The sequence below is a fragment of the Solanum dulcamara genome, chromosome 2 (assembly GCF_947179165.1).
Source record: "Solanum dulcamara chromosome 2, daSolDulc1.2, whole genome shotgun sequence".
Classification (NCBI taxonomy): Eukaryota; Viridiplantae; Streptophyta; class Magnoliopsida; order Solanales; family Solanaceae; genus Solanum; species Solanum dulcamara.
The window spans coordinates 74,155,673-74,178,081 of NC_077238.1; the positions used below are offsets into that span (position 1 = coordinate 74,155,673).

At 35.2% G+C, this 22,409-nt stretch overlaps 3 protein-coding genes across 4 annotated transcripts; all 3 read left to right on the top strand.

Annotated features, from left to right (window-relative positions):
• Nucleotides 1-624: 624 nt before the first annotated feature.
• On the top strand, nt 625-3,103 carry LOC129880720 (probable WRKY transcription factor 35). The gene is made up of 3 exons (XM_055954896.1): nt 625-1,121; nt 1,976-2,098; nt 2,243-3,103. The coding sequence occupies exons 1-3, from the start codon at nt 802-804 to the stop codon at nt 2,961-2,963; spliced, it is 1,164 nt and encodes a 387-aa protein (XP_055810871.1). The 5' UTR covers nt 625-801; the 3' UTR covers nt 2,964-3,103.
• A 2,031-nt stretch (nt 3,104-5,134) lies between these two features.
• On the top strand, nt 5,135-8,527 carry LOC129880721 (probable WRKY transcription factor 30). 2 transcript variants are annotated; one of them, XM_055954897.1, is made up of 4 exons: nt 5,135-5,590; nt 7,144-7,200; nt 7,555-7,677; nt 7,756-8,527. In XM_055954897.1, the coding sequence occupies exons 1-4, from the start codon at nt 5,391-5,393 to the stop codon at nt 8,213-8,215; spliced, it is 840 nt and encodes a 279-aa protein (XP_055810872.1). In that variant the 5' UTR covers nt 5,135-5,390; the 3' UTR covers nt 8,216-8,527. The 2 variants fall into 2 exon arrangements, with proteins under 2 accessions (XP_055810872.1, XP_055810873.1); XM_055954898.1 differs by lacking the exon at nt 7,144-7,200 and having other exon boundaries at nt 5,149-5,590; nt 7,756-8,522.
• A 1,610-nt stretch (nt 8,528-10,137) lies between these two features.
• On the top strand, nt 10,138-16,397 carry LOC129880722 (cyclic nucleotide-gated ion channel 1-like). Its single transcript, XM_055954899.1, has 8 exons — nt 10,138-10,337; nt 11,080-11,632; nt 11,714-11,926; nt 12,441-12,736; nt 13,163-13,274; nt 13,555-13,791; nt 14,662-15,059; nt 15,930-16,397. Exons 2-8 carry the CDS (start codon nt 11,126-11,128, stop codon nt 16,096-16,098), a joined length of 1,932 nt encoding a protein of 643 aa, XP_055810874.1. The 5' UTR covers nt 10,138-10,337; nt 11,080-11,125; the 3' UTR covers nt 16,099-16,397.
• The last annotated feature ends 6,012 nt before the right edge of the window (nt 16,398-22,409 follow it).

The window sequence follows — 22,409 nt, forward strand, 5'->3', positions numbered from 1 at the left end:
AAAAAATTAGCCGGAGTCTCGTGTTGATAACGTGTTATGAAATTAACTAGCTAAACAATTTAAGAAATGGAGAATAAATGAAAAAAGAAGAAGAGTGAAGAACCAAAAAATGTAAATGTAGTGCAAATGTTCTTCCGTCTGTATCTCATTTCAATGCCAAAGATTTGCATTATATAGGCAAAGGAATGGTTAGAAAAATAAAACCTGATGGATTGCCCACTTTTAATGGGCCCCACTGAATAAAATAAGTTAAGTAGTGGACACTAATTCTCCACTTAGTCTCTAACACGAACAATGTTTTCAGTCTGCCTATTACCGAATTCGAATAGGTAGTTCTGGGGTACGCCTCAGTGTAAAAAGAAAAGAAGAAAGAAGATATTTCTCACATTTTATGTGATGGTATTTAACTGATAAATTTGTGCAAATATGAATGAAAACATTTAAAGTAATAGTAGTTGAAAAGCGAAACACTGTAGGTTCAATATCTCCAAGAATGCAAATTACTGATTAATAAGATGGGAGATCAGGGTCTATTTTTGTGAAAAGACAAAACAGTCCCTACAAAGCAAAGGCCTTGATAGTTGATAGTCAACTAATGCAACATGTGTTGACTCTACCAAGTACTACATTTGTTAAGGATAGGGAGACTGGTGAAAAAGTCTTCAGACTAATTTATATACAACTCACAAATGACTTTTTCTCATCAAGCTCAAATTCATATTCAGATCTGTTTTTTGTTGGCTATAGCTCTGTTCCAGTGTAGTCAGTCAGTTTCGTGACTTTGCATAGATGTGAAAAAAAATGGGAGAAAACAATTGTTGGGAAAGAGAAGTAGTGATTACTGAGCTAACCAAGGGGAAGGAATTGATGTTGCAACTGCAAAAGCACTTTGATCCCATGAAACAGGATGTGTGCCAGTATTTGGCTGCGGAAATACTTTCTTCCTATGATAAAGCTATGTCCCTCTTGAATGGCACAGCTTTATCAGGTATGATGATGAATAAAGGTAAAGAGATTATTAATCCAACACCATCTTCATCAACTGCCAAGTTGGAATCTCCTCAACTTCTGGCTGATAGTAGCACAAAGAGCTGTGACCGTCCCTCTAACTCCAGGAAGAGGTATTTGATCCCATCCCCGTCTCTTTTTTGTTTTGTATTGTTTAACCATCTGGTGTTTGGAACTTATCGTCTAATCAGATTTCACATAGAAAGTCCACCATGGGATTTTAGTGCTATTTACCAAATAGGACTTCATTTTTAGGACTCAATCTCGAGACTCTGGTTAATAGTGAAAGAACTTTTACAATTCTACTACATCCCTCACTTATATAACTGAATTGGAGTACAAAATTTAATGTGAATAGAAGTGATATGTGCTACATTAAGCTTAGATTTTTAGGACATTCAGAGTGTCATGAATCACTTTAAATCTTAGTGGTAGATTGAACGCTTTGAAAAATCTAGATTCCTGATCCTGAGAAGTGGTACCTAGCTAGCCTCTCTTTACTTACTATAATATATCCTCTGTAATTCCACAAGTGAAGTCTAGCAAGGTAAGATGTATGCAGACATTACCCCTATCTATGTGAGGTTGAGAGGTTGTTCCGATAAATCCTCGACACCAAGAATCTCTTAACTTACTATGGTTAAGTAATAAAATGAAGTAGGATTATATATGAGTGAAACTTGGTCAATTGATAAAATGATCGTGGACTTATTAATTTGATTCTAGTACTTGGTGCCCATAAGTATTTTTCCTCTAATAGTGCTACACGATAGCACTTATATTCATATATGTATCCCAAAGACAAAGTTACAAAATTGTATGTATACAAGTTCGCCTAGACTAACTGGTAATTTACTCAGATCAGGACATGATGCGAATAAGTTTTAGAAAATCAAATTGTTATTTTCTTAGATTTGGTGGTGATCTTGTTAGAAACTTTAACTCATTACACGATTAATCATTGTAGGAAGACGCTGGCACGAAGGACAGAGTATGTAGGAGCTCGACCTGGAGAAGAGGTTCCACCTGAAGATGGATACAGTTGGAGAAAATATGGACAGAAACATATATTAGGTGCAAAATATCCCAGGTGAGTACTATTCTAAGTTCCTCGGCCAACAGCAACTAAAAACCTGAGTATCTTGGATGATACTACACTATGTGGGTTAACTTCAGATATGGTCATTGAATTCCAGGGTTAACTGCTAGCGATTATTTTCTTTTGGAACTGCAGAGAATATTATCGATGTGTTCGTTGTCGTTCATCTAATTGTGAGGCTACTAAGATGGTCCAGAGAAGTAAGACAGAGCCATTAGCTTTTGAAGTTACATATGGAGGAAGTCACAGTTGTGGTCAAGAAAACAAAAATCAAAATGAACAACTACTTACTGTGCAAACACAAGCTGGAAGAGCAGCAGGAGAACTACCTGAATGCCACATTCCTGAGATGGCTTCAACCCCAAATAATTCATATAACAATTCCTCAACAGGAATTGTGTTCTCAAACTCCAATTCGTTATTCAACATCACCAATTCCGACTTCATCCCCACACCGACTTCTTCACCTCATCCATTCCCAGACACGGAAATTCCACTTGATGTCAATAGTTTCTTTGATCTCTTGGTTGATCATGATGTGCCTGAAAATGCTAGAAACACCTATAAAAGTAGCGCGGATCACATTCCTCGCAATGCAGACTGGAATATGTCACGTGATAATCTCACTACCTTATTTGATCATGTGCCTGAAAACGGTAAGTGCATCTATAAAGGTGTCCGCCGGAGTCCTTTGGGTAAATGGGCAGCTGAAATTCGCGATCCAAATCATGGGGCTCGCATCTGGCTCGGCACCTATGAGAATTCTCGCGATGCTGCTCTGGCTTACGATGCTGAGGCCTATAAGCGCTATGGGAAAAATGCTGAACTCAATTTTCCTCATCATTACAACAAATAGGCTGAAAATTCCAGACCAATGAATGTTAACAATTGATTTTTTAATGAATAAATGTATCAAAAATTTTAAAATCAAACTGTGTAATATTTAGCAGTAATGAGTTCATATTTAATTTAGAGATAAGAAATAAGTACCTCTGAGCTATACCCGAAATTCATTTAACTAGGCCTATTATTTCTGAACTCATTTTTTTTTTTGATATTTTCGTATACCTTTTGTGCTGATGTGGCACTTTCAACCCAGGTAAGTTGGCTACATTCTCATTTTTGTGATATTTTCTTTTACTTTTTGTGCTGACCTGATACCTTCAATCAGGTAAGTTGACTGTATTTTATAACACGCGTCGCCACCTGTGTAGTTTTTTTAAAGTTTTATTATCAATAATTATATATACTAACAATTATAAATAACCAATTAAAAAAGGAATGTGTCCAATATTGATCAAACTTTTCTCATTGTTTTTCTTTTCATTTGCCTTCAAGAGATTGTACACAGTCTCTATGCCACATGAATTTAGGATATATTTATTCATTTTGAAATAGTTTAAGAGATAATAGAGCCTAGTTAAATTTAGATGTGTTGTTGGGATTTCAGATATAAGTCGAAGGTGCCTTCTCCCCTTAATCTAATATGAAGTGAACAGATAAAACAAAAAAAATAAGAGAAAGAGAAGAGAAAATTCACCTTAAAATGAAATCACTTTTATCCTTCGATCTCTGATAATGACAACAATAACAATGAAACACAGAGAATGGAGAGCACAATCAACAGTTTTTCTTTTTAATTTCTTTGTGAAGACTTTACACTTTTGACAGGGTTATACAGAGCATTTAGAATTTATTATTAATTTTAAATTAAATAATTATTTTTAAGTTTAAAGATTTTAATGAAAACAAAAATTCAAAGGCAAATCGGTTGAAAATCTAATTGGCTACTAAACTTCTATTTTTTTTTTCCTTAGATTTTTACGGTCCCTACCAAAATTTAAGAAAAGGTCGTAGTTTATTCTTTTTCTCTTTCCAAAGCTGTTTAACACTAACCATTACCAAACCCAATTTATTATGATTTGGGGTGTTCATGGGTCAGTTTGAATTGATTATTGATCAAAATTAAAATTAAATTAATTTAATTGATTTTAAAATTATTAAAATATACATCCATGGTTTGATTGTTATTGGTTTCGATTCGGTTTGATTTGGTTCGGTTATTAATCACACACAAAAATAAAAGAAACTATTCATTCAAAAGAGAAAAAAATAAAATAATTCATTCAAAAAAATAAATTGTCTTGGTGCCATTTTGGATCTTATAATTCTTATACCAGAATTTTAATTATTTGTACATTCCTGATTATATTGTTAGCTAATCCAATGTACTAAACAACATAAACTTACTGAATAATGCATAAGTTAATGATATGGTTGTACAAATAAAAGACGTATTATACCTTACTATTTTAAATTAGTATGTTGTATTTTTTGCATAAAAAATATTCATAAAAAATAATATATTATGTATATATAATTATAAAAAAATATGTATATTATTTGTCGGTTCGGTTCGGTTATTTCTTTGAATTTTTTTGAACAAAATCAAACCAAACCATATATTATCGGTTTGTAAAAATATAAAATCAAACCAAATAAAAAATCAGATTAGTTTGATTTTATGGTTTGGATTGATTTTTACCCATACCATGAACACCCCTAACTATTATGCAATGCTAATAAAATCATAAGCAGCAACAATAATAATAGATCCCAGGTAAGTTCACAAGTAGGGTTTGGATAGTAAATCTTAAGCAATTTAAACAAAATGATGCAAAAGTCTCTTTTGGATTTAACTTATTTTATGTGCTTTTAAATTAAAATAGTTTTCAAGCACTTTTGAAATATTTAAATAAATAAATAAATAAATACTTATAAACACTTAATTTTAAGCTAAAATGATAAATAAATCAAAACTCTATGTCAAAGACAACAACCAATCGAAACATGCTCTTTAACCATTTAGGTCAACTTTTATCTTTTGAAAGGTTTCATTTCACTATTAAACAAGTCTTTGTCATGTAGGGGAAAGGAATCAGTCTCAAATGCACAAAGGACTTGATAGTCAACTAATGCAACATGCATTGACTCTACCAATTACTACATTTGTTAAGTATAGGAAGAATAGTAAAACAAGTCTTCACACTAATTTATATACAAATAATAAATTACTAAATTTTCTCATCAATCTCGAATTCATAATCAAATCTGTTTTTTGTTGGCTATAGCTTTGCTCGACCGTAGTCAATCAGCTTTGTGACTTTCCATATAGCTATGGAAAAAATGGGAGAAAACAATTGTTGGGAGAGAGAAATAGTGATAACTGAGCTAACGAAGGGGAAAGAATTTATGTTGCAACTGCAAAAGCACCTTTGATCCCATGAAACAAGATGTGTGCCAGTATTTGGCTGCGGAAGTACTTTCTTCCTATGATAAGGCTCTGTCCCTCTTGAATGGCACAGCTTTATCATGTATGATGATTAGCAAAGGTAAAGAGATTGTTAATCCAACACCATCTCCTCATCTTCTGGCTGATAATAACACAAACAATTGTGACCGTTCCTCTAAATCCAGGAAGAGGTATTCGATCTTATCCCTCTTTTTTCCCCCTTATATATTCTTAGTCTAACCATCTGGTATTTGAAACTACTCACAACTTGATTAATTGAGATTTGTGTTGGAAAAATGCGAACTAACGCAAAAATATATATGGACAAAATAGTAGGAATAAAATGGGAAAAAAATGATACTAAAATTTTTATGTGGAAATTCAAGGGAAAAATCACAGGCCAAAAGGAGCAACTGATATCACTGTAGTAAGAATTTTATACCGGATAGTTACGAGTACAATACTCAAAATGACCACAACATACTCAAAAAGAAAAACATTCTTTTTTGATTTCCCACCTAACTAAAATATCACTCGCATTCTATTTTTTTTCACAAACTATTTTCTTATAGTCTATGATATATCTCATTTTGCTTTCTAATATTTTTTCTCTTTACGTTAGTGTGTTCTTACAAATGAGCAAGAGTGTGCTATCTATTGGAAATTTTTGTCCCTGTGATGTCATCGGTGACATCATAAAAAAAAATTCAAACTTTAATAGGTTTATTGACGAGATTTGGTTTGACAAAAAATGGTGATATTTTGGTTGTTGAGATTTGTCAACTACCAAATCCACATTTTTAACTATCTAATTTTAAACCTTGCAACAAAGTAAAAAATATTTGTTACATGAGATGGACCACTACAATTTGTACCATATATAGACCCACTATAGAGAGTTTTAGTGCTCCCCGCAAAAAGAGAACTTCATTTCCAGTAGTTTAACCTAAGACCTCTTATTAGGACTTTTATCATCCTATCATACCTCTCACTTGTAGCTAGGAGGTAGCAAATGGGCGGATCGAGAATGGATAGAGCAAATATGGAACACAACCCATGGGTTGACCCAAATTTTAAATGGGTAGGTTAATCAAATTTGGATAGAATTTGTCACCACTAGTTATAGCTAATTGGAGTACTAAATTTAGTATAAATGGAAATGATATGTGCTGAAGATTAAGAGGGGAATTAATTCCTTAGTCAACTGCTCGAGCATGAGAGTCGATTATCCTGCAGGTTAGTCATAGGAATAATAAGCAAAAGACAAGTGCAGAAAAATAAAAAAGTTAGAGATTTTTATTCTGGTTCGGATCACCGATGTGGTGTCTAGTCTAATTCCCTTGGGTTACAAGAGTTTCCTTTAGATCTTGTGGTGGTATGAATTGAGTACAATTGTAAAATTGAGTAACTTTGTCTGATATGCAAATCAGACCTCTTGACTTGACGTCACCTCTACTCGTATAACCTATGCTAGAGATAGTTCTTTTTCTTTTTTGTTACAATTATAAACTTAGACAGAATACAAAGCTTACAAGTTCAAGTGAAGTGCGTAACTATCTAGCTAGATGAGGATGACTTTATATGGCTGAGGTGAGATCGCCATATCTTCTCTAAAGGGAGAACCCAAGGGATTTTCTATCAATCAAAGATTTGTATTATTGCTTGAGTGATGATGCACGTCCATATCAGATATGTTCGTGCAATATCTTCTTTCCTTCTTTGATTTGTTCTCTGCCTTGTATAGAGGGCTTCTTGATTCTGGCTATCATCTTGATTGGCATCTCCCGTTGATCTTCAATCAGTGAGTCTTCCTTCCTTTCTAATCTTCAATCAGTGAGTTGTTTGGCTCTTCCTTGGTAGGCGATATTTTCTTTCCATTCTGGTCTTCAATCAGTGGCTTTGTTTAGGTAAGTTATCACTGATTTCCGCACATCTTCTTCCATTTGTAGTTGTCATCTTTCCTTTTTGATTTCCATGAGCTGATTTCCTTTGCGAGCTTTTTTCCTGCAAAAGGTGGATCATTATCAAAATAACTTAGTGCTAACGTGTGCTACATTTAAGCTTTGTATAGAACATTCAAAGAGAGACGAATTAAAAATCTTAGTGGTAGATTGGATGCTTTGCAAAGACTAAGTGATACAATCAATCATTGTAGGAAGATAGTGTCACGGAGGAGAGAGTACGTACATGCTCGACCTGGAGAAGAAGTTGCACCAGAGGATGGATACAGTTGGAGAAAATATGGACAGAAAACTATTTCAGGGGCAAAATACCCCAGGTGATCGAGGATTTGTTTGTTTATCTATGTTCGGTACAACACTATTGGTCATTGAATTAACTTCTTTTTGCACTGCAGAGAATATTATCGATGTACTCGTAATCGTTCATCAAAGTGTGCTGCTACTAAGATGGTCCAGCGAAGCGAGACAGAGGCATTAGCTTTTGAAGTTAGCTACGGAGAAAGTCACAGTTGTGGTCAAGAAAAGAAAAACCAAAATGAACAACTACTACTCCCTGTGCAACAAACAAAATGTGATGAAGTTAGAAGGGAAATATCTGAATCTAATACTCATGAGATGGTTTCAACCCCGAATAATCCATTCAACAATTCCGACTTCATCACTACACCGAGTTCTTCACCTCTACCAGACACGGACAATCCACTTGATGACAATAGTTTCATTGATCTCTTTTTTAATCATGATGTGCCTGAAAATGCTAGAAGCACCTATAAACTCTATGGGGAAATTGCCAACTTAAATTTTCCTCATTGTTACAACAAACAGGCTGAGAACAATGTTGGGGGCCTATCGTAACGTAAGAGTATCTAGAGCAGCACAAGCATGTAATGTAATTTAAAGGGAGAAGGAAGAAGTAATGTCCTATGCATAGAGTATTTTTATTTAATATTTTTCGGTATGACTTAATTAACAATAACTATTTTTACACATACAATAGTCACTGAATTGTGGAACCAGCTTCATTTACTTCCTGTTTCCAAAATTTGGAATCTACTATTTATTCCACATTGTTTATGCAAAGGAATTAAGGTTAACAGATACGATTCGAGTTACATATATATTGGTCGAAAGAGAATTGTGAGACATCTGATTGTTAAGTGTGTGCCCCCTCCTTGTCTGTTTTGTGAGTGTGAGTTCTACTTTAACCATACTCAAGAGTTAGTCACAAGAATTGTGCTTCCATCAATTGTTTCACTTCGTAAACATCCAAATTTCTTAGGCATGATTCATTTTCCTTGCCCTCTGTTCATATTTTTCTAAAATGTAACCGAAAAAAAGCTTAAAAGTTTATTTTGCTTTTAAGTTTCTCTTCATGACCTCTGTAATACTTATTTCTGATTCGGTAATACATAATTTCAGATTAAACATTGATGTCTTCACTGGTGAAGGTTATGTAGTTCACAGGCTCGAAGGAATGGTTAGAAGTTAAGCTCGGCTATATGAATTCCCATTTCTTTAATATAAGTTCATATCGACGAAATTTTAATTAGTCCCGATTTTGGATTTTCGCTTGCAGGTTCTATGCGGAGGAGTGATAGATGAGTACAGAGTCAGGTAAATGACATACTTTAACCAATAATTACACTATAGGGGTAAATTTAATCAACTTTAGGTGTTGGCTTGTTCTTACCGTGTTTCCTACATTTTTTTGGGTTTTCCACCGGATGTCCGGAGCCCATGAATCACCGACTCAATTCGAATCACTCTTTTTTTTTCTATTTTAAGAGTCAAAAGTCCACCTTAGTTTAAAGCCCAAAGAAATGAAATAATACTTATTGATAGTAGCTGACAAACTACTGAAGTACTATATTTAAACAATAAATTTCATAAAGAAATGAGCACATCATATTTGAATTGAATATTCAAATTATCCTTTTTTCCACAAAAAAGTGAATACTATAGGAGAATAGAATAACAATAATAAATCGTTAACAATATATATATATACACCTTAGGGCTTAGACGACTCTTTTGAAAAGGAAAGTCAGCAAGTCAAGGTACATCTAATAATGGGAAAAGTTGATACGTAGTTTTCATGGCAAGTGGAAGTACAATAGCAAAAGTTAAAAGTTTAGGAATTAATGTTAGTTTTTAGAATTGCAATAATTTGAATTTTGTTAAGACTCATTAATTTAATGAAGCTTGGAAGAAATTCTATAAAAGTATAGGTCCTGATTTTTAATCCATGTGAGTCGGATGGTTTCCACGTAAAAATACTGTGTTATTATTTTTAGTTGTCTCAATTTTAGTTAAGTTATCGCGGTAAAAAAAGGCATAATACATAAATATAACTCTTAATTTGGTTTCAGCCGGCAACTATGACCTCTTACTTGGCACTTTAACTATTCAAAATTTGAACAAATAGACACATTCGTCCTACATGGTATTCTACATAGCAATTTTATGAGACGTGACGTCCTACATTTATTATTCACGTAGGGCATGTGTGTCTACTTTTTTAATTTTATACAAGTTTAAGTGTCTACTTGTGCACACCCAAAATTAAAGGGCATAAATATCAGCTGAAACTAAGTTAAATGACATATTTATTTATTATGTCAAACAACTAGATTAACTTGGTTCATCAAAGAGTTAGTGGTGCATAAACTAACACATAAGCGACCCCATATTAGTAGTGCATAAACTAACACATAGGCGACTCCATATCTAATAGGGTCCGAACCCAAAACCTTTAATTACGTAAGTTAAGAAATACCAATATCTTTGGTAGAGCTCTGCGTTGACTTTTGACTTGTGTCTTCCTTCCCATTAAACCAATGGGCTGCCTTTTTATAGCAATCTCCGGGAACTTTCTTAAACAAAAAAAAAATTGAACACTCATATACTACTTGCCCTAAAGTTCACTTCATTAATTATTCGATGGCCATGCATCTGCAAATTATGTTCATTTGACAATGTAAGTTTCTCTCTGCTTAAGTTACTTTTCTCAAGGTTGAAACTTCTCTTTTTAAGTTATTGTTAAAATTGTTTATACTTTTTCTATAGTTTTGGTTTTAGTTCCTTTTATGAGTTCTTGATGTTAGGTATTTGTCGTGATTTTCTTACCATATTTGGATTCGTTTTAGTTGAAGGAAGGGAAGAACACTTGTTATAAGTGGTATGTCTTTCATATTTGCCTAATCCTTTTCTCGGAGGAAAAAGTTTTACACTTCTATAAATTGAGGATTCTTCCTTCTCACTACATAACATGGAGAACTATTCTTTCGATATTTTCGTATTCTGATCTTTTTTACTAGTGAATTGCTCATACGTAGTTGAATTGACCAAACCATGTTAATTTATAATATATCTGTATTGTCATGTTTATTGTCCTTCAAGATTTTCTCTGACTGACATATGGTTATTTCGATCCCAAACACTTGAAACTGCTACATGTTCTAATTCAAAAGTTCATGTTGCATTAAGCATAAATTTCTCTTGATTTTTTGGTAGAAGAGATTGAGTTTAAGAATCCCTGGACAAACCATTATCTTTAATAATTTTTCATTTTTTTGAATACTTGAACTGTAATTACAACAACAACAACTACTATTACTATGCCTCAGTCTCGAACAAGTTGGAGTACTTGAACTATAGTTTCAACTTCAAATTTTGCACTATTGACGACTTTTCCTTTTCCCTTATATTTGTTTTTGTAGTTAATGTGAACTAGTTACAGAGCATCCAATAGGACAGAAGCTCAATATGATAAATCTCAAGCAGGATAAATATGTTAAAAGAAGCCTTAAAAGAAGGGTTGAGAGGGGTTCTGAAAGAATAAGTAGCAGGAGAAAACCAATTCGCGTCCATCGTCTAACTGAAAAGCCAACAAAAGATCAATCTGTCGAATCAAATAAGAAAGTTCTTGATCCTCGAGATCAATTTCTTCAGCGATGGAACAGGGTGTTTATATTGGCTTGTGTATTTGCGGTGTCACTTGATCCGTTGTTCTTCTACATTCCTGTCATTGATAACAAAAATAAGTGCCTAGATTTGGACAAGACGTTAAAGATCACTGCTTGCGTTCTGCGTTCTATCACTGATCTTTTCTATATCTTTCACATTATCTTGAAATTTCGTACTGGCTTCTTTCGTCCTTCTTCTCTAGTTTTTGGAAGGGTTGAGTTGATTGAAGATTCCTCTGCTATAGCCAAGCGATATTTGTTTTCTTATTTCATCGTTGACGTTGTAGCAGTCCTTCCACTCCCACAGGTTTGTGTCCTCAAAAGCTTGTTTTTTTTTTAGCATTCTCTTAACTTAAGAGAGTATGATATTAACCTTGTTTTTGTGCAGATTGTAATATTGATTATCGCTCCCAACATGAATGGCCCCATTGCTCTGGCAACGAAAACAATGTTGAAGATTGTAATTTTTGCTCAATATGTTCCAAGACTTTTTAGAATTTATCCATTGTCCAAAGAAATAGAAAGGACTATAGGTTTCTTTAATGAAAGTGCATGGGGTGGAGCTGTTTTCAACCTTTTCCTCTACATGTTGTGCAGTAATGTAAGTTCCCTTTCAACAAATAGATGAATCAACATTGCATAAAAGATAGAGATAATGATAAAACACACACAAAATCTATCACTTTTTTCGCGAGTTTCACACCCCAACTATCAGTTCTTCCTTTTCCTATCTGAACTATCACCATCTATAAATTAAAAACACACTTAGTTGAGTAGATGGTGATAGTCTAGGTAGAAAAAGGGAATAACTGATAGTTAAGGTGTGAAACTCACGAAAAAAGTGATTAGTCAGATGTGATTTTGACCATTTACTCTAAAAGATAATTACAAGTAACTGTCCATAATAAACCGAAGAATTAACATGATAATGCAGGCAATCTACTACAGCCTCGTTAAATTACATTAATATTGTAAAGTTTCTTTATACTATCAATGTTCCACTCTAAAAATTCTATATCACAATAATCAATGCCAAAAACTAGTCAGGAGTATGGACATTTCATTCTTGAACAAAAATCCGCTTAAATAGCTGCAAATTAAATGTGTGATCTCAGGTACTTGGAGCCTTTTGGTATTTGTTCTCAATAGAACGTCAAGATACATGCTGGCGCCGTGCGTGTGACAAGATCCCCAACTGTTTATCAGACTACTTATATTGCGGAGAAAAAATGAATGGAAATTCTTTCTTACTGAATTCTTCTTGCCCTCTCCTCCAACAAGAAGATATAAAAGATCCAAATGTCTTTGATTTTGGAATCGCCCTTGATGCTCTTCAGTTTCAGATTGTGGAAAAAAGAAAATTCCGGACAAAACTTTTGTATTGCTTTTGGTGGGGGCTGAGAAACTTAAGGTCTGTTCACCTTTTCTTTTTACCATACATTGAATTCGGATTCCATTAGTTCTATTGAAGTAATGCAATCTAGACAACTGTAAGTCGTGATGTGCCTTGAGATGGCTATTACTGTGCCCCTTACAGTGAGAAACCTCCTCACAACTCACAAGTGGTTATTCTGTTGCATCTGGCCTGTCATTAATATTGAGGCATTAAGACCATTGTATATATTGTTTTTACTCATCATTAGTGGTCCTTTGATACCACTAGATAAACTATTCTATATAACCTCTCAGATTAATGTAGTTTCTACAAGTAGCTAAACAATTTTAATGATTTCTCAAGAATGTATGACCAAAATCAACATGTTGAGTAACTTCCATAATTTTATAACTATCTCTTTGGACTGTGTTAAAAGCTAAAATTTCTTCTTACATGTTTCAGTTCTCTTGGCCAAAACCTTAAGACAAGCACCTTTGATGGAGATATTATCTTCTCCATCTTCATCTCAATTATTGGGCTTATCTTGTTTTCCTTGATTATTGGCAATATGCAGGTTAGCACACTCACCCTTTATCAAACAATGTTCAACTATGTTGCTTGGACTCTACAAAAATGTTGGATCATTTTTGGAGGACCCGACACGGGTACTGCTGCATTTAATTTGGAGAGTCCAAGCAAAATAGGTTGAGAGAGAATTTCAGAATTGTATGACCTTGATAGACATTGAGTTCCATTCTTTTCCTCTTTAAGATTAATCTATCACAAAAAAACACTTAAAGTTGGAACTCTTTAGAATGAAGTTCGAGTAATTTCATGTTGGTTTTTTGAAACAGAAATTTATGCAATCTAACCTGGTTAGAGTAGAAGAGATGAGACTGAGAAGGCGGGATGTAGAACAGTGGATGTCTCATCGCATGCTTCCTGACAATCTGAGAGAGCGAATTACTAGACATGAACAGTACAAATGGCAAGAAACCAAGGGAGTTGAGGAAGAATCACTCATTCAAAATCTTCCAAGAGACTTGAGGAGAGATTTAAAGCGCCATCTCTGTTGGTCTTTGCTCGAAAGAGTAAGTACTTGTCACATTTATAACGATCCCTGTCCAACTTCATCATTTGTTGTGTTGAAATGGTGTTTTATCTGGTAAAGAAAAATGAACCTTGATCAATCAAAGAATGTTGCTCCCTCCATTTCATTTATATGATGACATTTGACTAAACATGGAGTTTAAGAAAGAAAAAGTAACTTTTGGCACATTCGAAAAGTACCCTTAGAACTTTTAGTTCTAAATATGTCATCACATTTTTCTGGCTATGAGCATGTCATTAAGGTAAAATGGAAAGTTTTAAAGTAAAAGAGTTCTGAAATATAGAGATGCGTCATTCTTTTCTAGAACGTACTAAAAAGAGGAGTGTCATATAAAATGGAACAGGGGGAGTATTAAATCTGAATGAAACCTTATCAAACCACATCAAGTATTTTCAATCAATCAACCAACTATACATCAATCCCAAACTAGTAGGAAACCACATCAACTCTTGTAATAAAGGGCAGTCCGGTGCACTAAAGCTCCCGCTATGCACAGGGTCTGGGGAAGGACCGGAGCACAAGGATCTATTATACGTAGCCTTATCCTGAATTTCTGCAAGAGGCTGTTTCCACGGCTTGAACTTGTAACCTCCTGGTCAGGCGCTACTTCCTTGGTGAAGTATCTCATTCCACAAAACGGGAACAAATCTCTTGTGCTTAAGACATGAGAAAGGAAGGTGTACCCCTTGCTACTTTTTGTTAGCCGGTGTGTTGATGATCCATAATTGCTCCTTATACCAAAGCAGCTCTGTTGGGATAGTTTATACATTGTGAATGACACACTTAACTCATTTATAATGATGCCTCCAAACAAGCACTAAATTTTGCATTGGTTTGGTATCTAATGCAGGTTCCCATATTTGCGAAAATGGACAAACAATTACTGGACGTGTTGTGTGAAAGACTGAAACCAGCACTATTCACGGAGAAGAGCTTCATAATACGAGAAGGCGATCCAGTAGAAGAAATGCTCTTTCTAATGAGAGGTACACTGTTAACAATGACCACAAATGGTGGAAGAACTGGTTTTTTCAACTCTGTTCATCTCAAGGTTGGTGACTTCTGTGGAGATGAGCTTTTGCCATGGGCTTTAGACCCCCATCCTTCCTCCAGTATTCTTCCAATTTCGACTAGAACAGTGCAGGCTGTAACTGATATTGAAGTTTTTGCCCTCACTGCTGATGACCTCAAGTTTGTCACCTCGAAATTTGGATGTCTGTATAGCAAGCAACTTCAGCATACTTACAGGTAAGTTTTTTAGGCCTTGTTCCATTTCATAACAAGCTTCAATTTGCTTCAGACAAAAGATTGGTATCAGTTTCAGAGGAAAGTATTGATGTATAAGTTACTGGTATGTATAAGTTTTGGTTGGTTTTATTGATGCTCGAGCAAACAAAAACATGCTCGATACAAGTAGTACTATACCAAAAAGTAGAAAGCCTAAAAGTCTATGTTTTCTACTAACAACACTCAATCTTCTATACTCCCTTAAAAGATCTCCTACTTCGTTCCCTCCAAACAACCCACATAAGAGCTAATAATGCAAATTTCATGCCCTACGTTTTCTCCTACTTCCATAATTCCAACTGTCCATAACCTCTTTTACCATGCCTAGTATCACCACAAAAATACCATGTAAAAATCTCCCACCATAATCTCAATTCCATCGGATGGGTCGACATCTTCACAGCACCCATACAAATAAAACACCAACTGACATAAGTGATCTTCCTCCTCTTCAGATTCTCTGCCGTCAGGATGACTTCACTAGTTGCCAACCAAGTAAAAAAACAGACCTTTCTCAACTATGTCTACATATCACAGAAAATAGAAAAAAGCACCGGAAAATGCTAAGTCTAGCCCCAGAAGGACAAGTAGACTGTCATTTCAACAAGGTATTTAAATAATATCTACGTGGCACCACTCGAAAAAAATTAAAAGTCATTTTCCGTCCCAATTGAAAAAAAACTCATGATGTGCCTCATGGATGATATAAGGAGATGTTTTGGCTTGGCTATACTTACATGACAATTTTATATATGTGACTCCCGATGGCGATAAATGAAATTACCTCAAGTTTTGGAGAAAACTATTAACACTTGTACTTGGCTATTTCAGGTTCTTCTCACAACAATGGAGGACATGGGCTGCATGCTTTATACAAGTAGCATGGCATCGACACTGCAGGAATAAGCTCGGGAAATCCTTAAGAGAGGAAGAAGATAGACTGCAGGCTACATTAGCAAAAGAGAGCACAAATGCACCAAGTCTTGGAGCTACCATATAAGCATCAAGGTTTGCAGCTAATGTGCTGCGCGCCTTGCGACACAACCATACAACTGGCTCCAAATTATCTCCCACATTACCTCTGCTGCTTCATAAACCAGCTGAACCAGATTTTAGTGAGAAAAATGATTCATGAGGTGGGGTGGCTAATTAACTAGATATTTTGGAATATATTCATATTGGTGGAGTTACATTTTCTTTATATTCTGTAAAACAACTCATACTCATTGAATTCATTACGATTCTTGTAGATAGAAACAAACAGTTCTGTTTATATCAAAGTTTTTTACTGAGTCCTGACTAGTTTAGCTACTCAACTTTGAGTCTTGAGCCTATTTTTAGGGAGAGTAACGAAATAAACCAAAAGTTACAATGACAGAATGAATTTACATCACCCTTTCCATTCTGTTTGGATTATTTTTTAATTTCTTGTTGTCTCAAAATATATCGTTCATTACTATATTGTATTGTACTATATTGTTTGTTGTATAATATATGTAATTTCTGAGTCAGTAGGACAACTTCAATAATACATCTACCTTTTACAAAATCTTATTGGTTTACTGATATAAGATGAGGAAGAATTACATCAAGCCTACCATGAACCACCCAGAAAATAACTTTGTTCATAAAATTACTCGAACTTATCAGCCTTAATATTGAATTGACTATCTTCCAGAAATAACAACTTTAATGTAATTTGCTGATCATAATTCATGAACACCTCCATTTCCACATGGTCATCCACAAAGAACCAAATCTTTTCATTAGTTTTAGCACCTAAAATATTCATATTTAATTTTCTCATGTTCTTCTGAATATGTCTAGGCTGTTGGAAAGGCTAGCTCCATCAACATATATTTGTTGCTTCTTCCCTTTTCTGCCTCCTTTGATAGTAGATCTAGGAGAGATATTTGCTTGTTTAGTAATTGATAATGCTTAGTGTTAGTTGGTTTTGATGATTTAACACAGGGAACAGGTAGAGAACCTGGTCCCTTTGAGGACACTTTGCTGATAACGATAGCAGATAAATAGTATAAAATAGATCCCGCCAAGTCTGCAGGTCTGTGTGTACGCGGCCGAGTCCCTGCACAGAAGTCCAGTTGTCTAACCAATAAAAATCGTCCAACACAGTGTATATCACCGATATATACATTCTTTACAACCATTCTCACTTGGATTTTTGGGAATCACTAAAAAGGAAAAATCCATTGAAGCTGATGCTCTCAATAATCTGAAATGTGCTCTTGAAGAAGACCAAGGAGCTGATAGAGTTATCAGTCATTTTTTTTCTTGTTTTAGAGTTGTAATTTCTTGATCTTAATCTTGTAAGGTCTACTCCTAATCTATAAAGGAAGCTAGACCAGTTTTGGGTTTTCGTTTTCATTGTTCATCTTGTCGAAGTAACTAGAGCTAGTTATGGAGACCACCTGAAGTTTAAATCAGCTAGGAGTCTAGTGATTTAAGAAGTAGTAGAGTTACTACTTCAGATCTGTAACAGAGTTTTTACAAGGAGAGAAGAGGGGTTGTGAGTGCAATTCCTAGATTGCAAGAGCTTGTAATCTGAATCTTGGGCTCAGTTGTTTTATTGAAGTTTTGATCCGAAATTCTGTGGGATAGGTCATGGTTTTTTTCCCTTGAGCAAGGAGTTTTCACGTAAAATCTTGAGTCTGATTTTATTTTTCTGTTCTTTAAGTTTTCTGTACTGATTTCTGATAAGGGACCCGGTCCCGACTATTCTGGTGGAAGCATACATTCTAACAATTGGTATCATAGCGGGTTTTCTCTATCTGATTAACACCAAGAGAAGTTCCTGCAAGAATGGCTGCTCCATTAAATTTGGAAGAATGTTAGTCATCAACCAGACCTGCTCGATTCAATGATCTGTTCTACAGCTGGTGGAAAACTCGTATACATGATTTTCTCATGGCTGAGGACAGTGAACTTTGAGACATTGTTCTTGATGGTCCCCATGTTCCCACTGTTGAATAGATAGAAGGAGAGATTACAAGGATCGTTCCTAAAACTCGTAGGCAGTATAATGAGGCTGATAGGAAGAAGATTGAGAAGAATTATAAGGCTAAGAAACTGCTGGTATATGACATTAGAGCTGAAGAATATAACCTAATTTCTGCTTGTGAGTCCGTAAAAGAAATTTGGGACTGTTTGAGGGCTGCTCATGAAGGAACTGAACAAGTTAAAGAATCAAAAGTGGATATTCTGACCACTTAATATGAAAATTTCACGAAAGAAAGAGAGTCTATCTATGACATGCACACCAGGTTCTCTTCTATCACCAATGAGCTTCAAAGTCTGGGTAAACTTGTTCATCCTAGCAAACAAGTTAGAAAGATTCTGAGGATTCTTCCCAAGTCATGGGCTAGCAAAGTAGATGTAATAACTGAAGCAAAGGACCTGAAGGTTCTCACAATGGATGCCTTGATTGGGAGTCTGCAAACACATGAACTTAATCGAGCTCAGGATGGTCCGAAGAAGGAGATAAAACAAGAGAAAACACTTGCTCTTAAAGTTGCTTCAAGCGAACTCTTAGTTGAGAATGAAGATATGACATATTTGACTAAGAGATTTCATAAGACTGTAAGAAAGCACAGAGGTTTTGTCAAGAAAGGTAACACTAGTCGACTTGCAAATGCACAGATCTGTGTCACAAATGTGGCAAACTAGGGCACTTCATCAGAGATTGCCCAATGCATAAGGTAGAATATAAAGAAAATAGAAAGGCGGGATGACCATGATGTGTACGTGTCAGATGAACCAAGTCCTCATTGAATTTCATTTTTCCATTAGATGGGACTCACACATGTTCTGCAGTACCTCCCGTGAATACTCCTCCGGTATGAAAAGTTCTTAATGATAATTGAGTACCCGGTTCTCCAATCGATTGACCTGCAATAGTACCTACAGCTTCCCCCAATTCAACCAGGTCGCCATAAGTAGGACTACAGCCATAACATAATTGACAAATCCAAGATGTAATCCTACAAGTAAAGGGAGTTCGAATATGTCAAGAATAGAGCAGAAAAGAGAAGGGACCTGGTTCCTGATAAGAAGGGAAAAAAGGCTGAAACTGATTATATCGTAAAAAGGGCTCTTGCTGTGTGGGGAAAGTCCTCAAGTGACTCTGAGGAGTCTACTCATCCTAAAGATGCCTCCATGGTCTCCTTAAAATATGATGAAGAATTTTTTGACTCACTATTTGCGTTCATGGTGCAATCAGATGACGAGGAAGCTGATGCAGATGATGAAACAGAAGTAACTCCTGCTGATCTTAAGTAAAATCTGCATACTTACTTTGCTAAAAAATTGAGAAGCGTAGCAGCAGTATTGATTGACTCAGTCACAAAGTTGACAAATAAAAAGGACACGATGAATAACACTATTGATATTTTTTAAGATGAAAAGCTTGATCTAGTATCTCAAATCACTGATCTAGAAAAGCAAATTATGGTCCTGATAAGCAACAATGTTGAGCTTGATCTAAAGCTAAAAAATTTGAACAAATATAGTGAAAATCGTAAGAATGAAGCCAGGAGTGTACAAGCTGAGCTTGAAGAAAAACGAAGTGGTTGAGATGAAAATGTATGATCTGGAAGAACAAATAATGGTCTTCGTGGCTGATAATGTAGATCTTGATATTGAATTCAAGAAGCTGAACAAAAGCAGTAAAAGCTGAAACAATGAAGTTAAGAATGAAGAGGCTTAGCTTAAAGAGAAGTTGAATGAAGCTTAATTGAAGCTATCTGATCTGGAGGAGCAGATTATGGTGTTAACGACTGACAATGTAGAGCTTAATCATGAGCTTAAAAAATTCAACAAGAAAGGTTTTAAAGGAAAAGGTGAAGCTGATAATTTACGATTGGAACTTGAAGATAAGTTAAATGAAGCTAATGTGAAGTTAGCCATGGCTCTTGAAAGAATTGCTTAACTTGAATGAGATCTTATCCAAGCAAAAGAAGAGCTGAGAAAAATCTCTAAAATGGATGACTTCATCAAAGATGCTTGAAATTATGACAAACCAGGAGCACAATGGTAGAAGAGGATTAGGATGCCTGAACATCAATCCTCCTTAGTCACAGTAAGTATATCTTTGTATCTGATAATCTCCTGTGTCTCCATTGTGGAAGAAATGGCCATCTGATGAAGAATGAATGTTCTGCCTAGAAGAGATCTCAAGAAAATTTCTCAAACTAAGTTAACCAAAAGGCAAAACAGAGAAAGGGACCTGGTCTTAATTCCGTATATAAGAGTAGTATGAGAAAGGATATCTGGCCATATTGGACCAAAAATTCCTTGATTGTGCCATTATCTGATTACTGGGGACTCCGATTGAAATGGGTTCCCAAGTCTAACAATTAACTTGTGTTGCAGGGAAGTGAGTGAAGTGTAAACCAATATTTTCTTTATGTCAAAAATATGAATAAAGTACATATATATAGGAAGTAAAGACTTCATCTCCCTTAAGGAAAATGTGTTTCATTTGCTTACAACTCTGCTTGGCTATGATCAGGATGCAGGTATCTCTAATCTTTGCATTGCCTTATTTATGAAAAGTCAATTTAGTACCTATGCAGGTATACACTCGTATGAAGTAAGCTTGAATAAAAGGAGAACTAGAAGATAGGAAAACTTCTTCTTAAAACTCTGGAGAGGGACCTGGTCCTGCTTCAAGGTTAGTATTCCTTACATTGCTCATTAACTGATTGTGTGAACCGTTGTGATTGCCACGTGTCAGTTATATATCTTCTGATCATTGTCCCATCAGTTAAAACTCAAACGTCATGACTCTTTCGAAGGGACCCGATACACTCTTTTCTTTCCTTTAATATAATCTTTTCCTTCTTCAAATCAAACCTTAACTTGTCCTAAGAAATTCATTCCTCTCTCACAAAAGTTTCATCTCTCCTTCTGTGTCCTCTGATTGCAACATGTCTAATCCAAGTTTGACCACTCAGGATATGCTCAAGGTTCTTCAAGATATTGATCCTACTGCATTTCCTGAAACTTCTGACATTCCATTGTCTTCTGCTCTCCCTTCAAACCCTCTTGCGGATGAAGTGTCAGAGAATCCTGTTCGTGATTCCTCTATTTAAATCAATGAACAAGAATTTTCTATCATTTCCTCTACTTTGGACTTGAATGAACCCCAAAACATGTCACAAGATGAGTCTATTCATCCCAAACCCTCCTTTGAAACTGAGTTGTCACTGTCTTTACCGGGTATGTCTTCAAATGAGATTACAGAGCAATATTTTGAATGAGATATTCCATAAATAAAAGGAACAGAGTCAAACATTCTTGCTATGAGTGAAGAATTGGTAGTTGAAAACTTGGCTGCAGAAAGTCTCGCAACCATGAAGAACAAAATTGTACCTTCATTTTCGAAAGAGGAACCAGGTAATGCAAATCTTTCTCTTGGTGAGGAACTATCTCCTAGATTGAACAAAACTTTGAAAACTGTTCTACCATCTGTAAATACTCCTGATGATGAAGATGATGAGTTTAATATGCCCTTTCTTAGGGATTGAAAAGAAGAATTGTGCCAGTTTCAGGCAAAGGTAAGGAGAAAGTAGTGGATTCTGCAGGCTTGAAGCCAAAATCCCACCCCACTACAAGAAGTTCTTCACAAAAATTGATGAGTGACGCCATGAAAGTAAGCAAAGAGAAAATTACAGAGAGAAGAAGAAGAAAGTTGAAACAAGTTGATGAGTCTGTTATACCTGAGGAAGATGAAATCGTTGAAGTGTCAAAAAGAGAAGATGATGATGAAACTGAGTCAGAAAAGGGTAAGGAAAAGGTTGAAAGGAGTTTAAAAAAGATTGATCCTATAGGTAAAAGGGTCACAAGGCCCAGAACAAGGAAAATCTCTACAAGAACGCCAACAAGAAAGAAGAGGAAAACAAAAGCAGAGAAGGTGAAAGAAGAAAAGAAACCTCTCCAAACATTAAAGAAATGGATACTAATGAGTTGTTTGCTGCATTTGATCCTGAACCTGAAAATAGACCAGGTTTAAGTAGTAAAAGAATGAAGGTGAGAAGGAGTTGTCCAAAGAAGAAAGAGTCGAAATTCTGAGAACTCAAAAGGTTGTAAATGGAAGGATATTTGACACTGATATCCTGGATAAGCCATGAATGTGCGATTTGGCTGATGCTGTGGAGGTTCAATATTGGTCGCATTTGTTCATAGATCATATTCCTGTGCTGCATGAACAACAGGTTTGTGACTTTTATAATAATAATGAGTTTAGAGATGATGGGTGTTTATATACCAATGTAGAAGGATTAGATGTTTGTT

What these genes read in the sequence shown, in the direction of transcription:
- LOC129880720 (XM_055954896.1), top strand. Translation starts at nt 802, where the DNA reads ATGGGAGAAAACAATTGTTGGGAAAGAGAAGTAGTGATTACTGAGCTA. An exon ending in CCCTCTAACTCCAGGAAGAG is followed by an intron (nt 1,122 to 1,975) that starts GTATTTGATCCC and finishes TAATCATTGTAG; the next exon opens with GAAGACGCTGGCACGAAGGA. An exon ending in TTAGGTGCAAAATATCCCAG is followed by an intron (nt 2,099 to 2,242) that starts GTGAGTACTATT and finishes TTGGAACTGCAG; the next exon opens with AGAATATTATCGATGTGTTC.
- LOC129880721 (XM_055954897.1), top strand. Translation starts at nt 5,391, where the DNA reads ATGAAACAAGATGTGTGCCAGTATTTGGCTGCGGAAGTACTTTCTTCC. An exon ending in TCCTCTAAATCCAGGAAGAG is followed by an intron (nt 5,591 to 7,143) that starts GTATTCGATCTT and finishes TGCCTTGTATAG; the next exon opens with AGGGCTTCTTGATTCTGGCT. An exon ending in TCAGGGGCAAAATACCCCAG is followed by an intron (nt 7,678 to 7,755) that starts GTGATCGAGGAT and finishes TTTGCACTGCAG; the next exon opens with AGAATATTATCGATGTACTC.
- LOC129880722 (XM_055954899.1), top strand. Translation starts at nt 11,126, where the DNA reads ATGATAAATCTCAAGCAGGATAAATATGTTAAAAGAAGCCTTAAAAGA. An exon ending in TGATTATTGGCAATATGCAG is followed by an intron (nt 13,275 to 13,554) that starts GTTAGCACACTC and finishes TTTTTGAAACAG; the next exon opens with AAATTTATGCAATCTAACCT. An exon ending in CAACTTCAGCATACTTACAG is followed by an intron (nt 15,060 to 15,929) that starts GTAAGTTTTTTA and finishes TGGCTATTTCAG; the next exon opens with GTTCTTCTCACAACAATGGA.